This window comes from Sesamum indicum, linkage group LG11 (assembly GCF_000512975.1).
Source record: "Sesamum indicum cultivar Zhongzhi No. 13 linkage group LG11, S_indicum_v1.0, whole genome shotgun sequence".
NCBI classification, from domain to species: Eukaryota; Viridiplantae; Streptophyta; class Magnoliopsida; order Lamiales; family Pedaliaceae; genus Sesamum; species Sesamum indicum.
The window spans coordinates 8099537-8116085 of NC_026155.1; the positions used below are offsets into that span (position 1 = coordinate 8099537).

Here is a 16549-nt window from a genome sequence, read left to right on the forward strand (position 1 = left end):
TTTTAGGATAAATTATAATGATCTTTTCTGAAATTTGGTATAATTACAAATACATGCTCATTGTTCGAAAATACTAATACCCTTAATTTTAACGGTTGTTTAACAATTAGCTCAATTCGTTAGATTTTCATCCATTTTTTTGTTGTGAACTAACCAAAATGTCGTTGTGGATTAGAATTATAATTTTATTTATTTTTAAAAATTTTCTAATTTCTTTTATAAACTAAGTGGATAATTTTAAAATTTTTTCATCCATCCAATTCAATTTTTTTTATAAGTTTTTATTTTTTTAAAAAAAAAAAATAATACAACAAGGACAACGTTGATAATTTCATAACCCCATCCAAAAATTATATAATTACATCAAACATCATAGGGCCATTTGTAATTTTTCGAACAACAAAAAGATATTCATAATTATGACAAACCTTGGGAGAAGTCGTAGTAATTTACCCATTATTTTATATATATAATTTAAAAAATTAATTATATATTTAACAATGTAATTGGATGTCTGACAATTTTTTTAATTCTAAATAAGAACAAAGCCAATAAATGTAGCGCGATTATATTATAAATTTATAACTACGATTTAAAAGATATAAATCAATAAAAGAAAAACAGTTCGGATTTGATTCACACTGTCGGGCTGTTTTAAAAAACTTTTTACCACCCCTAATAGTTGTAGCCTGTAGGGCCACAACGTGGTTTAATTCCCAATGATGCATTACTATCTGAGGCTTTCGGCTTACACATAAGTAAGCGTCTGGAATTATTTTTTCCAAGAAAAAAGAAAAAAACAATTGTGTCCGATGAAATTTGTATGATTTAAGAAAGAAGAGACAAATATCGTCTTATTATCGTATGGTGAATTTTTTCCATTTTCAAGTCAGTCATTCGTTTTGAACTCAGCCATTCTAAGCTGTGAATGAAATGTTTCCAAATATATACGATTTCGGCAAGTGTTTACCATTCATGGATCTTCAGACCAAGCCCATGTATGCACACTGTCATCTTCGACACCCATCTTCCAAGTCCAACACCAACACAGCCATAACCCAAACCTGTTAGCACCTCAGAGGCCTAAACCAAAACCCAGAAAAAGCCCAACATGAAAATAAATGAATGGATAAGACCTAATTCACTGAATTACACACCCCAACCATATCATAAATGACAAAAAGCCGAAACCTATGATACCTTGACATCTATCTTTCTTTAACCATTTGGCCTTTACCTACCTTTCTCTTTCATTTCTGCTATATTATATTATTATAACCAAGTACTACTTCCACCACTCGGCAACACAACCAGAACCCTCCCACGGCCATACTCTTCCTAACTAAACTTCCAAGTACCGGAATCCAAAACCAGTCCCACCCCATGTTTAAGGCAGCTATTGCAAGCTTCATAATCATAGCCACTTCCTTTTCTTTCCACTTTTGGCCACTCCCTCAAAAATCTTCCTACCACTCCCTCTTCATATCCAATTCCTTATCAGACAATGAATCCATTTCAAACCATCTTTACATGCTCACTCGTCGCCCTCATGTTGCTGGTTCCGAAGCGAATGCTGAAGCTGCCGCCTATGTTCTGTCCACCCTCACTTCCTACAATATTCCATCACACATAGCGTCTTATGATACGGCCTTGACTTACCCAGTATCGCGTTCTTTAGTACTAACTCGCCCTTCTCCGGACCCACCGATCAAGTTCAGTCTCCAACAGGAGGTTTATGAGGGTGACCCATATGCAGATGTGGCTAATGAAGTTCAACCCACATACCATGCATATGCTAAATCAGGCACGGCAGTTGGCCCAGTCGTATACGTGAATTACGGGCGTGTGGAAGACTATGTGACCTTGAAAGAAATGGGAGTAAATGTTTCGGGTAACGTTGTATTGGCAAGGTATGGAGAGATCTACAGAGGGGACATAGTTGAGAATGCTTACGAAGAAGGAGCCATTGGAGTTCTGATTTTCACAGATAGGAAGGACTATGGAGGTGGAGGAGGGGATGTGAAATGGTTTCCAGATGATAAGTGGATGCCTCCCAGTGGTGTTCAGGTGGGTTCAGTTTACAATGGAGCCGGCGACCCAACCACACCTGGATGGCCAAGCACTGAGGGATGTGAGAGGCTTTCGGATGAGGAGGTGGAGAGGGCGGGAGATGTTCCACTTATACCTTCTTTACCCATTTCCTGGGCTGACGGCGATGCAATTGTTCGGTCCATTGGTGGGCAAGTAGCATCAGATGCTTGGCAAGGAGGAAAGGATGCCCCTGTTTATAGAATTGGCCCAGGACCAGGAATTGTGAACTTGACTTACAACGTAAGTGCTAGTGGGTTACCAGATGATCATCTTCTGTCATTTAAATATCAATCACATATTACCTGAAGAAAAGTGAAAGTTAGGGGGTGAATAAAATTTGAAGTACCTTGACGGAGGAATGCATGTTTCTCTTTTTTTACAGGGGAAACAAGTACTAAGCAGAATTGAGAACGTTGTTGGGATCATTGAAGGAGCAGAAGAACCTGACAGGTGTTCTGTATCTTTTTTCTCTTAGAGACAAGAATGATTCTTTAAATCTCTACTACATGATACATAGACCATCATTTAGATATCCATACTCAAAATTTTACATGCAACCCAGAGTAGCCATATAAAGGCTCTCACTAGAAAGAATACTCTCGGATGCACAAGATGCATAATGAAATTCCTTATTAAGTGAGGAATTAGAGTGCATACCGAGTAACTTTAACATAGAATACAGTTTGGTGATATCTGTCTATGATCTCTTGTTAGAATTATAAATTTTGGGAATGCTCAAGACATGCAAAAAAACATATACTAATTTTAAAGATACTTTTCACTCACTAAATTAGAAACAATTGCTAGATTTGTCATTCTTGGAAATCATCGGGATGCATGGACATTCGGAGCTGTTGATCCCAACAGTGGCACAGCATGCCTGCTTGAGGTAATAATAACTATATACCACCTCCTCCATGATCTTTTGATAAGTGAGTAGTTTCATCTTTTCTAAAGCATAATTATACAACCTCACTTGATATGAAACACAGGTTGCAGAAAGGTTGTGGAAGCTTCAGAAAAAGGGGTGGAAACCTCGACGGACAATTATATTTTGCAATTGGGATGCAGAGGAGTATGGCCTGGTCTAGCTCAAACTCTAGCTATTAACTCCCAGCCCCTGAAAGCTCATATGTGTGAGCATGTCTGCTTGCACACAGGCACACAGAGTAAACCTGTCCTCACAGCATCAATAAGTATAAAATTTTATGTCCTTCAGATAGGATCAACAGAATGGGTTGAAGAGAACAGGCAAATGTTGGCCTCAAGAGTTGTAGCTTACTTGAATGTCGATATTGCAGTTGGAGGAGCTGGATTTAAAGCCTCTGCAACTCCACAGCTTGACGAACTGCTCATACAAGCTGCCAAGCAGGTAGAAAGCTGAAAAATGTTCATCTGGCAATGAGTTGTATTTTTGATCAGTGAATCAAGACTAAATCAAATACAATCAAGCATAACACCACCAAAAGTTCCTTAAAAGTTCCGCAGCTACAAGTAGGTGTAGACTATCACAGAAGCATATCAAAAACATATAGAAAACTCATGAGCTGATAAAGATTTCATTAGCACATCTGTAGATTCATAAGTTACATAATTATTATTAATCCTATCATCTAATCCTCTCTTCTTTTAAGGTTCCGGACCCAGACAACTCATCACAAACTGTCTATGATTCCTGGATTAGCTCCACAGATAATCCTGCGGTAAGTGTTTAAGCACCTAAAAGAGAAGAGACCTACATTTTCTTTTTTTCACTTATGGGAAGTGTTTAACAGGAAAGATGGAGAAGGCAGAAGATCATAGAATTATGCATATTTACCTGCAAAGCTCTAACTATCTGAATCTTAAATACGGTCTACATCAACCTTCATCAATTACACCCACAAACTGTAAACCTTCATATGACCCCCATCCATCAAAGAATAATTAAATTTAATATTAATGGGCACAAACAGCCTTGAGTATTAAGAAAAATAAAAAGACAAAATATTCCATACTCTATTCATTAATTTTGTTAATAAAGGGAAAAAAGTGAACTATAATTTAAATAACTTAAAAAATAATCATTTGATCTAAATCATATAACACCATTTTTAAAGTTGTTGTGAATATTCTAATTTTAATGTGGAAAGTATAGTTGGGATTTGTTTCTTATTATTGAAATGAGTTTATGAACTTCTAATTTTTGCCCCATCACACCAGTTGTTATTTGTTAATGAAATTATTATCCATTTTCTTACATAAAAATCTATCATATTTCCATATTATATGCTTAGGTTATTTAAGACTTATCATTCACTATTATTCAAGTTACAATAATAACGAATAACTGATAACAAGTAATGATTTTATTTAAAAATAAAGATAAAATAATAATTTTGATGAAAAATCATAAGATATGGTTGAATGTAACAATTTCATGTTTTCCATTGATTATTTTTAAATTTAATACCAACTATACATTCTATTGTCAAATGATAATGTTTAAATACACATAAGCCTCTCTTTATATCATAGACTGTGTTAAAGAAAATGAATAGTAATTTTATCATCAAAACTACATTTAGTTCATATAGGCAAAAATTAGAAGTTTAATTTATATCAGTCCAGAAGTACTAAATACTGCCAAACCATTTTTGTAGCAAACACGTGCAGAACTTCAACAATGATGTTTATATAATGAAGTATGAAATTATTATGTAGTGTTCAAATAATTTGTATTAATTTATTCCAGAAAATAAGTGAATAAAATTGGAAACGGAATTAGTTGATATATTTTAGTGGAGAGAAGTTAAGTGATTATTTTCTATTACTAATAATCGAGGGTATTTAGTTCATTTATTTCAAATTTAAAGGATAGGAGGTAATTGAAAACCTTTTTCAATTTCAGGGGGTAATTGATGAAAATGGTATTAGGGGTGTAAGATCTACTTAACCCTTTAGATAATATGTTGCACCGTGTGAATGTTATGCTAATTGTTGTTCAAGAAGATTGGGAGGCTAGGAGGTGCAGGGTCAGATTATTCAGCCTTTGTGCAACACATTGGTGTTCCAGCAGCTGACATATCCTTTGGAGAAGGTAATCACTCAATGTCCTTGGCAATTTAGACACTCTTAATGTTACTCTTCAATATGCTTACTGTAACTTTGCAAGCTTCCACTTAATGCCACTTAGCAGAGATCCCAATAATAAGCGAAATATGAAATCATCAAACATACCAAAAAGAACTAAGCCAGCAAATCTGCAGCATAGTTATGGCAATGAGTGTAGAAGAACCATGAAAAAGAATCATTTAAAGGGTTGCATCTTGTGTTAAACCTGCGCATTGGTTCTCATTCAAATTTTGAAATGAAACCTTGTTTAAGCAACAAGGGCCATTTTGTTGTACATTTGAACCTGACAGTGTTCAAATAAAGCTATAATCATGAACCTCGGTCTCACAAGCTCATAGCTTTCTTGAAAATCTAGTACCATAAACCCCTATATACACTTGACAAATTGTCATCCTAACACAAAGTAGAAAAACTATTTACTAACTCTAAGAAAAGCTTTTAACAATTAAGCATGCTTCGGACTTTATCTATTAATAAAGCAGCAGCCCTGTTCCCCTTTCAATGCTTAATCAGTTATCAAGAAATTAGGAGAAGAAGTTTTTAGATCACCTTTCTTAGGAATGGATGGAGTTCCAGCTATCAGCCTTTATATGAATTAATCCATGACAACCCCAAAAGCAATCTGCTTATGTGACTCTTCATGACAACAATTCAATTGCAGCTTACCCAGTCTACCACTCAATGTATGACGACTTTATCTGGATGAACAAATTTGGTGATCCGATGTTTCAAAGGCATGTAGCAGGTTTGTTTTTCATCCAAATAGGAATATTCATTTGCTTACATAGTTTCTATGGAAGTTTTACAGTCATTGAGTACATTTAGGCCATGTCATTTCAAATTAATGTTTACATGGATTGCAGATAACATACTACATGTTAAAAAAGTCTCCATCGGCATCCAAATGTTTGGACATTCATCCTAGTTCTAGAAAAGTTCATCCCTCTGCACCACTTCACTTTTCATACTTCTTCTGGGAGAACTGCTGATAAACAGAGAATTGTGTAAAAGTTTAAGCTGTTACGCAAAAGTGCAATTGGCTTTATTATTCCATATTTTTTCACATTGTATATATTCAAAGGTAATTTGCTGAGTTGTCTTATACAAATGTTTACTATCATGGGATAGTAGGTCCACACACATCTCAACTTGCTGGGTATTTTAAAATATCCAGGCGTCTGATCAACCAGCTTATTGGTCAAACTATGTCTTGAACATGAAAGTTGATCAACTAATTACTCGAAAGACTTTATAAACCTGACTTTACAGCAGGGATGAGAAACAGAGGAAGAGATAATAATTGTGAAATTATCTGAACAGTTAAGAATTTCTAAGACAAGTACACATTTCATTTTTTAATTTCCTAGTACCCTTTCAGTACATACAGGTTGATTGATGAGATAAACATATTGAAAAGCAACATTTAGTTAGTTAACTATAAACACAGAAAAAAGTATTTCCTCCAGATGTGGGGATACCCTTTCACTACATTTTTTCAGTCATTGATAATGTGATTAGCTACAATAGCAATTAAAGAGATTAAGAAAGTTCGAGATATGGATTTGAACTAATTGCTGAGAACTCAGAGTTAGGTTTTTCAATGTGGACTTTAACCCATGGGAGAAACTTTCCGACCAATTAAGTAATGTCAATAGTAAATGTATTTTATATGTTTTTAGAATGAGCGAGGACTCAACGACATATGAACTTCATGTCTATGAATACTAAACCCGACATAATTCCAGCGAAGTTTGCTGTACCTCAAATTGATTTGTTCGTTAATTGTATGTACAAACAGTGGCAAGCATTTGGGGATTACTAGCACTCAAGCTAGCAGATAACGAAATTCTTCCTTTTGACTATCTCCCTTATGCTCTCGAGCTTCAGGTATGTGAATGAAGTAAAACTAATTGCATTTTATCTTTGTATTTGAGAACCCAATGTATCATACCCATTGGAACAGAGAAGTGTAGAAAGTTTGAAAGATGAAGTTGCAAATAGAGGCATAACCCTTGTTCCCCTGGTCAAGTCAATTAAAGAACTGGAGACAGCAGCCACTAAGATAAATGAGGAGCGAAAGGTAAATCCAAACTTTCACAACAATGAATACATGATACTTTATATACGTGCATGTAGAGGTGGATTTAACAGAAATACAATTTTATAGGCACTAGAAGGAAGCAAAAGCTGGACATCAATGTGCAAAGACAGTCAAAAAGTAAGAGAGTTGAATGACAGACTCATGATGACTGAACGGGCATTTACAGACAGAGAGGGACTTCCAGGAAGATCGTGGTATAAGCATTTGGTAGGTTCTACATTTAACATAAAAGAAATTATTATTTTTGTAGTAATGAATAATTTTCCTCTCATAACTTCAGCTCTCAGGAGAGGACTAGATGAATTCTTTTGACTGAAATTGCATTACAAATGCACCTAATCTGATCCTGTCTTTCAGATCTATGCACCGTCAAAGCACAATGATTATGGATCTACGTCCTTCCCTGGGATAGATGATGCACTTGAAAAGGCAAAGAACCTAAATACTGCTGACTCGTGGCATTCTGTACAACATGAAATCTGGAGAGTCGCTAGAGTCATTACACAAGCTTCGCTATGCCTCAAGGGTAAATTAACATGAAAATATGTTGTACTGCACCCAGCATTTTGGTTGTACTTTAGTTTCTGGATTCAAAGATTTGTGTTCTCTACGGTTACAAAGCCAAATTCCATTTAAGCTTGATAATGTTTGCAAGAAATTGTCAAAGTCCTGATTTTAACAAAATTGAGATGGTTGTGAGGTCCATATTATCTTAATATACATCGGAGTGAGTGGACAGAATGCTGACCAGGTTTACTGAAAGCTCAGTGACACATTCAGCTGAAAGTTTGGCCCTCAGGAATGCATAATAAGAACTAATGCGATTAATCAACATAATTGATGGCTTAGGTGCAGCATATTTAAGTTAACATGTAATAGGCATCTTTATTCACCTGAATATTCAGTGTAAAGAAAATATATGCAGCACGTTCAAATCAACTAACAAAATCCAAGAGACAAGGATACTTCAAGAATCCTTAAAGCATAATAAACCTGGAAAAAACAATTGAATAAGGCGTCGCATAGAAACCTCCGATAGATCAGCAAGGACGAATTAACCTGCAAACCGGCCAGAAGCAGGACTGGTCGAAGTTGGAGAAGGCAGCGCCCGTAGTCACACAAACCGACAGAGTCACCGCGCTTGAAGTCAGACCTTGACGAGCACCAAACCTCCTCATGCTTGCAGCTTATGGACTTGAGGAATCAGGCCCCTCCCAACCACTTCCTTCATCACCAAGTTGTACGATCGACGGCAAAAATCCGTGAAAATAGTATTCCATCCCCACTGCATTTTCCGCTCCACCTTACTCCCCATTCTCCCTCAAATTTCCTCCTTTTTCGTTTACAAGAAGTAGTTGTTCTCTGAACTTTTTGAGAAACGAGATGGAACGGAGAGCTTATCTACAGTTGGACTAGGGTTTAGAGATTCTGAATAGGGATAGTACATGTGGAGCTGCCATGGTAATGGGATTTGAAGCTCGAAAATTTGGGTTGCGTGTGCAGAGCATCACAAGACTAAAGCCCCGTTCTTTCTGCTGCAACCAAAAGCCGCTGACTGGTATCATGTAATTTGGTTAAACCGCCGTCGTGCCACGTCGTCGCGCGTCCATAAAATTATAAAGATTAGTAATTTGCGGCGCACCGTAATTTTTAGGATAATTACAATCCTCTCTCTCTAATGTAATTCTACATAATTTTTTTATAATTTAAAATTTATGTTTAATACTTTTTTATGTACGTTTTATTCTAACAATAAGTTTCTTCTTTAATCAAAATTTACTAAATTTACTTATATTGATAAAAAAATTGAATTTACTCTTAATTGACTGATTACTGATTTATTGCAGGTCAAATAATTTTTCTTGAACTAAACTACTCTTATAAATGTGAAAATATACATTATGTTTGGATTAATGTTTTGGGTGTTTTGGAGGTAGAGAAAGAAAAATAGAGATAAGTAAATATATATTTTGAAATAGATGGTATGTTTGGATTTGTGTTTTGATATAATATAAAATATTATAAAATAAGTGGTATAGGTTTGATGTTGGGATTTGGGAGATAGTAGTTATTGTTCATTGTCAAATCATGTCTTTTAATATATATATTTAGATATATATATACATATGTGTATGTATATAGTATTTTGTTTGTTAGTGAAATATAATATATATTTATGTTAAGTAATTTTTTTTATTGAGGGATTTCTTTTTATATTTTAAATAATAATTATAATTTTAATGCATAATTAAATACATTGTAGTATTGTCTCCAAAATAATTTTGTTAAACTTTATCTTTGGAATCAAAAAACATAATATATAAACTTTAAATAAAAAATTTAGAATTAAGTATATATTATTGGTATATTATCCTCAAATTTCAAATTTCTCAAATATTTCAGTGAAATATGAAAAATTATAATTGAAGTATTATGAAAAATTTCAAGAGTTAAATGCACTATGTAACATGTTGAAAATACATTCATTAGAATTTTATATGTGAACTGATAAATTTTAATGGATAATTGAAGTAATCAAAATACGAATTAGGTATATAGTACTGATATATTATCAGTAGTGTACGCAACTGCTACAGTATTTCCGTTAGGTAGAAAAGTTTGCATATTTTAACTAAGTAGCATTGATATTAAATATCTTTAATATCAATTATTTTATAAGTTAATAATTATTTTTTAGTAGTAATTATTAATTACATTTCACAAATATTATATATTAAATAATATATAATACATATAATAAGAAAGAAGAAAAGAAAGAGAGAGAAGAAGGAGAGAGAAGAAAGCTGCTACAAGATGTAAGAAGAGAGAGAAAAGAAGAAGAGAGAGAAAAAAAATAAAAAATAATAATAATAAAACATATAAAAATTAATTTTCACACCTAGTGGTGGTGTGAAGTTACAAAACCAAACTTGTTTTTGTGTTTTGATATGGGCCAAAACACATAAATTATACATAAATTACAATGCCGTTATCAAATTTGTTGTAATTATACATAAATTTTTCATAATTTAAAAAATTATATCTGGCATATTTAATATTTATTTTCATTTAAGAAATAGATCATTTGTTAGTAATAGATCAAACAATTTTTTTCTAAATAAACTATTTTTTTATAAAAATAAAATATACCTCTTTATATGCATTAAAAATAATTTGATCAGAAAAAAAAAATTTATTTGACCAACAAGTTCCATTCATGTTTTTTTTGCTGATATCAACATATTCCTTGCATTTTAATTAACAAACAGACCTTTATTGAACGAAAACATACACACAAGTACTATAAAATAATTTTCAATACCATATAAAATTTACGTATAATTACACCAAATCTAAGACGGTGTAATTGTCTCCAAACTCTTTCCAAAGAACATGTTTGAAACATTTAAATAAATCTTTACAAACAATTTTTAAATGAGATTATGGAACAAGCCTCAAAATTTCATTTTACCCAAACTAAATTTGATTGAACTGAACCGACTAAATTTGATTGAACTGAGCCGGATCGAATCAATTAGAATTAACCAACTTCAAAACTAAATTTTATTGAACTGAATCCGAATCAATTAAGTACAGTTAACTAACTTCAAAACTAGATTTTATTAAACTGAATCAATTACACTGAACTTGATTCCCACTGTAAGTTTATTTGAACCGAATCAATCACATAGTTAATCAAACTTGTTTGCACTGTGCAACGTGTAGTGAGATGCAGATGGTGCTGACACAAGCAACACAAGGAAGACGATGATGCAGAAGTTGGAGCAGATACAGAGCATGTTCGCGGGTCTTATTGCGTTTCTATTAAAGACGTTTTTCCAGTTACTTAGTTAGGCCAGATGGGATCCTAGCTGCCAATTTATTAGTTAGAAGGTAATGAAGTCTTCTCCTTCTTCACTGACTGTATATATACATTTTCTATAGCTCTGCAACTCTCGATTTTTCAGATGAATGAGATGATACATTCATTCACAAATATATCGGTAATGGCGGTTTCTATTTTTTCTGCAAACAACAACAATTCACACGACGCCGGCAGTCCGGGTATTGATTGAAAATTATCCGCACTGAAAATCTATCTAATCCAAGTAAACTTGGTACTCTGAAATTAGTTGTATGAAAGCATTAAAAATTTTCGCGTCATGGAATTTTTATCTCACATTACTCCAAAGAAAATGATTAAAATAAACTGTAGAGTGGCAGATAGAACTGTACTCGCACCGGCAAGTGCGTAATCTATTGCAGAAAGTTTGAGATATCGCATCGGGAAACAGAAATCTATACATATAATATTCGAAAAGGCAGTAGTTGCTCATTCAAACAAATTTCATTGCAACTCGATTTTCCCACACCAAACGCCCCAGAAATTCTCGATGATTAGAATCAACCTTACGAACAGAAATAAACAGAAAAGCAGCTGAAATGCATCGGATTTATTAGATCTATACACGCTGCAAGTCGGCAATCCACAGATCAATGAGCTCCAGTGGTGGGAGTCGCACGGAAAGACATATTTACACCCGTCTCAACAAAATAAAAGGCGGAAAGAGTAAAGGAAAATGAGAGTCGAGAGAAAGTGAAACCCGATGGGGAGATCTCTGAGGTGCGCGTGGTAGATCATTGCGATTGCGGCACCGCCTCCGGCTCTTCGAAGTTTGGGTCATTGGCATCAACCGCTTCCTTCTCGGCCCATCCGAGCTCCGCCTTGGAGTAACCGTCACCCACCCACGTGAACTTTCCACCGTGGCCACCTTTCTTCGGTGATCCGATCAGCCCCGTACCGGACTTCCGATCCTTCCTGACCTCCGCCGCGTTGGCCTTGCCACCACCGCCGCCGCTCGTCTTGGAACCTTTGTTTCCGTTCTTCATCTGCTTTTGAATCTCTCCGATGTGTTCTCCGGTTCGTGTGCTGGAAGAGTGGAATGTGGAGAGTTTATATAATAGAGATAGGGTAGGGTGGGGTGCGGGGGGGGGGAGTGGGGAGTGGGGATGGGGGATGAGATCTTACTGTGGGCAAGTCATGTGATTGATGATGAGTTGGACGTATATGGATAAGAACGGCTCATTATAATTATTTTTTATTAATCTAGAAAAAAGACAAACAACTTTTGATTAGGATAATTCGACTCCTTTTTCTCCTAATTTAAAATTTTACATTTTATATTTGTAAGATTATTAACGAAAATTCACTAAATTTGTAATATTATAAAAAAAATTAAATAAAAATTAATATTTATCCTTGATTGATTTATTACAGATCAAATAAATTTTTTTACTAAACAATCCTTATAATAGTGAAGATATACCTACACGCATGTATTAACGTGTAAAAATATATGAAGATAATTTGATCATAAAAAGATTACCTAATCTATAATAAATAAATAATAAGTGAATTGCGAGTAAATTTAGATTTTTATCCGATTTTTTTGTTAAAAAATCAGCAAATTCAGTGAATTTTCATTAATGGAGGGGCTTTATCATATGAAAATAAACATCAGAATGGTAAATATAATTTTTCAAATTATAGAAAATCTATATGTAATTATAATGAGAGGAGTGTAATTATCCCTTTACATATGCTGGGATACATTGATTTGAGTTGAGATTGAAAAATATGTCTTTTTTTTTTTTAATTTTATATATATATATATATTCGAGCGAAATAAAAATATGTTGCAATTGATTAATAAAATACTATTTTATATTGAATTGTAAAATCAAATTAATATATTTCGAATGAGAATGTCGAATACGTATAAATAAATAAATTTTTATTTTAATTATTGTCTTGAAAGAAAATGAAATCATAAAAAAAGAAAACAGGGGTTGTTAAATTTTTAATGATTTATATATTATGTGTATGATAGTGTTGTATTTTAAAAAGCATTTTAAATTCTTCAATTTTCGTTTTGTATTATGTTTTTAGGAGTATTTTTAGATTCAATTTCTTTTAAATATAAAGTCATTTAAAAATAATTTTTAAATTATTTCTTCGAAGCCTCAATCATTCCATCCATGGCGTATAGTTATCATCCAATTGTATCCGAACAATCAAATGGGAGTCAATCACTGAGTTGGTGTATCATTCGACTGAAATGATACGACTAACTTAGGAACTTATTGTTGATTTCTTTTTTTTAATTTTAGAATAATAAATATTTTTGTAACTCAAATTATGTGATATTATTCGTATGAACAATGAAAAATTTGGGAGTATTAGTACTTGTTAAAAGACCATTTCATGTGATTTTTCATAATTGTTGATTTAAATATAATTAACCACTAAATATTTATTATATAGTGTATCAAAGATAAACAAAATAAATTATTAATCATTTAAATACAAATTGTTGGAAATAAGTTCTAAATTTTTTTAAATTGTCAAATTATTTTCAACACTTTATTTCAGCATTATGTGTCAATTTAATTTAATATTTATTTGAAGTTTATGGCTCGATTATTATGATAATTTATTTGTAATTATGAGCTTTAATAAGTATTTGGCCGTTATAACTTTATATTTATGTGGCTCATTCAATATTGGTTTTATTAGAATGATTATTAGCTTTAATACATCACAATTTCTTGTAACGGACTAAAAATTGATTTCAAGTTTTCTCGTGGTCGTGCACATGAAAATTATTGAAGTATACTGGAGTTATGATTAGTCATTAAAATTCTGTACGTATGGAGGCAATCATGACTTTAGCACACCTAAGTATCGTGGCTCTATATTGAAACAGCTTTCTAATTTTTCAAGAGTTATTTTATTACTATATTCGCATTTTACTAAATCATACATTGATATTTATATATAAAATTATTTTAAAATATAATTATAAACACAAATCACACAGTATCCATAACTCAAATACCATCAATATTCATTTTTAGATTGCAAATTTTAAATAAATAAAGTGACTGAAAATAAATTCAAAACTCAAAATTTAAAAAATAAATATTAAACAATAATAATTGTGTTTCGGTCCGAGTCCCCAACAGAACTCGAGACACACTCCGACCCAAACAGGTACACAAAATTAAACTCATACCCGTCCGAAACCCATTTAATTGGTCCTGAATGGAGTGGGATCGTATTTTGCCCGAACCCATTGCCATCCCTAAATAATTGATGAATATTTTTGGTCCACGAATTATATTAGTGGAGCGTGATTAAAAAAATGGGCTAAGAATGTACATAATGTTTGATGGTTAGAATTAAAGTTTCTTGTTATTAAAATAAAATAAAATAATTAGTCATCTTCATATGATTGTTTTGTGGTTGATGGGTTTGAATAAAACGACTTGTTTATTACGGAGATCACTGTCGTTTTATGGATGATTGGTTTGAGTTTTATTTAATTATGACCTAAGTCTATGTAGTTTGAATATCTTGGAGTGCACACTAAGTAATTATTTTACAAATGAGTTGTGGGCCACAAGTTTTTAAAGTGAATTTCAGCAGGTGTAAATATATTATAATAATTCATTTCGAAATATTAAGTAATGTTTTAATTTGATCAATATATTAATATGACTAATAAGAATAAATATATTATAATAATTCACGTGTTGAATCTATAATTTCGAACTTATTTATATGATCTCAATTTTAATTTTAACTGTAAGTTAGGACGTCATTAGTGGAAATAAATTGTAAAAAATATTCATATAGATAAGATGAGATTCAAATTTAATTGGAAAATTTTCAAATCTCAGCTATCTAATAAGAGCAAGACTTTATTTGTTACATTAATAGAAAGTGATGTGTGTTACCTCAAAATTCACTAGGGAGGATTATATGTTTGTACCATATGTGTGTATGAAGGTTTTTATAGTTGAGTTATTGTCACTTAAAAAACTTTTTTTGGGACGGAATTTTCGACAAAATTTCATGGTTAATAAGGGTTTCGATGGTTTTTGAACTAACGGAAAACCGTGTGAAAAAAGGCATTTCAAAAATATTTCAGACGTGATTTCCAACAAAGTGAATATCCATTGGAGTAATTTTTTATGGTTTACGATGATTTGTTATTGTTTGTCGTTGGAAAAGTGTTCCACGGGACGTATTTAGTATTCTATTTGGGACAGAGTTTGGGAAAGATGTTAGAACAAAAAATAAAAAATTCCGACAAATTTTGTTTTAGGAATTTTTTATATTGCCATCGGAAAGTTTGTCGGTAAATTAGTTAAAAAAATTGTTACGTATATTATATTGTCCGAAATATTTTTGAAAATCATCCCAAATTATTTCGAAAATTACAATGAATTGGGGACGGAATTCAGGATCGAATAGATCATAATTTCTGTCTCAAATTATTCTGACGAAATTTGCGATAACTATCGTCACAAAATTCATCCCAAATATTTTCGACAATTTCCTTCCAAAAGTCTGCCCCAAATATTTATTATGTTTTATATAATTTTTTTTATTATTTTATGAAAAATATATTTTTTGGGATAATATTTTGTCCAATAAAAGTATACTTAATTAAACAAATAAATAGTGTCGTTTTGCAAAGCGCATAATTAAAAATCAAAATAAATCCTAATCTAATGCGTCTGGTTCGTCTGAAAACTCAAGGTCAACAGTATTCTCGGCTGCCGACTGTACTGCTCCCTGGGGCATCAGGCCTCAACCCACAACTGGTCTTCTTGAACAACTGAGGCAGTACTATCCGATGAGGCTACCTCCCTCGGCACCGATTGAGAGACATGCTATTCGAGCAGCTTCTGATAAATTTCTTAAAAATAATTAAATAAAATTTATTTAAAACTTTATAAAATATTTATCAAAAAAATATTCATAATTACATCAAACTTATTTAATATTTACATGATTTTTCAATACCAACTGTTATAGCATACTATAGTATCCTCTCATATTTTCATATTACACATTGATAGAGTATTGTCAACAATTATGTAAATTTATTACCATGCTATGAATATATTTTGGATCGCAAATGCATCACAAGGTTTTTTTGGGTGAATTTGACGAGACGATTATATAATTGATTATAAGAAAAATAACGATCGTGTTATTTAGATGAACAATTTCATATTTATTTATAAAAACATAAATCGTACTTACATGCAAAAATTAACATCATTTCTAAAACCAGAAAAGAGATCAAAATAAATTACTTAATGGGTATAACGGATAATTAGAAAAAAATATTTTTTCTTGAATATAAAGCTACAAATTGTAACTTTTAT

The 16549-nt window shown here is 32.4% G+C and overlaps 1 protein-coding gene and 1 long non-coding RNA gene across 4 annotated transcripts; one reads left to right on the forward strand and one right to left on the reverse strand.

Annotated features, from left to right (window-relative positions):
• On the forward strand, positions 1210–7964 carry LOC105173559 (probable glutamate carboxypeptidase LAMP1). 2 transcript variants are annotated; one of them, XM_011095345.2, is made up of 12 exons: positions 1210–2331; positions 2474–2541; positions 2899–2980; positions 3084–3176; positions 3311–3463; positions 3726–3794; positions 5083–5170; positions 5867–5950; positions 7004–7092; positions 7169–7285; positions 7373–7513; positions 7664–7964. In XM_011095345.2, the coding sequence occupies exons 1-12, from the start codon at positions 1384–1386 to the stop codon at positions 7844–7846; spliced, it is 2115 nt and encodes a 704-aa protein (XP_011093647.1). In that variant the 5' UTR covers positions 1210–1383; the 3' UTR covers positions 7847–7964. The 2 variants fall into 2 exon arrangements, with proteins under 2 accessions (XP_011093647.1, XP_011093646.1); XM_011095344.2 differs by having other exon boundaries at positions 1212–2331; positions 5080–5170.
• Positions 2260–8932, reverse strand: LOC110012819. 2 transcript variants are annotated; one of them, XR_002288027.1, is made up of 3 exons: positions 8300–8932; positions 3374–3486; positions 2260–2393 (listed from the first exon to the last, which is right to left on the reverse strand). It is a non-coding gene; the product is annotated as an uncharacterized LOC110012819 (long non-coding RNA). The 2 variants fall into 2 exon arrangements; XR_002288026.1 differs by lacking the exon at positions 2260–2393 and adding an exon at positions 3127–3266 and having other exon boundaries at positions 8300–8931.

Bases quoted from the DNA above. Each gene is read 5' to 3' on its own strand.
- LOC105173559 (XM_011095344.2), top strand. From the start codon at position 1,384: ATGTTTAAGGCAGCTATTGCAAGCTTCATAATCATAGCCACTTCCTTT. The intron at 5,171-5,866 runs GTAATCACTCAA...ATTCAATTGCAG, and splicing joins TGACATATCCTTTGGAGAAG to CTTACCCAGTCTACCACTCA. The intron at 5,951-7,003 runs GTTTGTTTTTCA...ATGTACAAACAG, and splicing joins GTTTCAAAGGCATGTAGCAG to TGGCAAGCATTTGGGGATTA.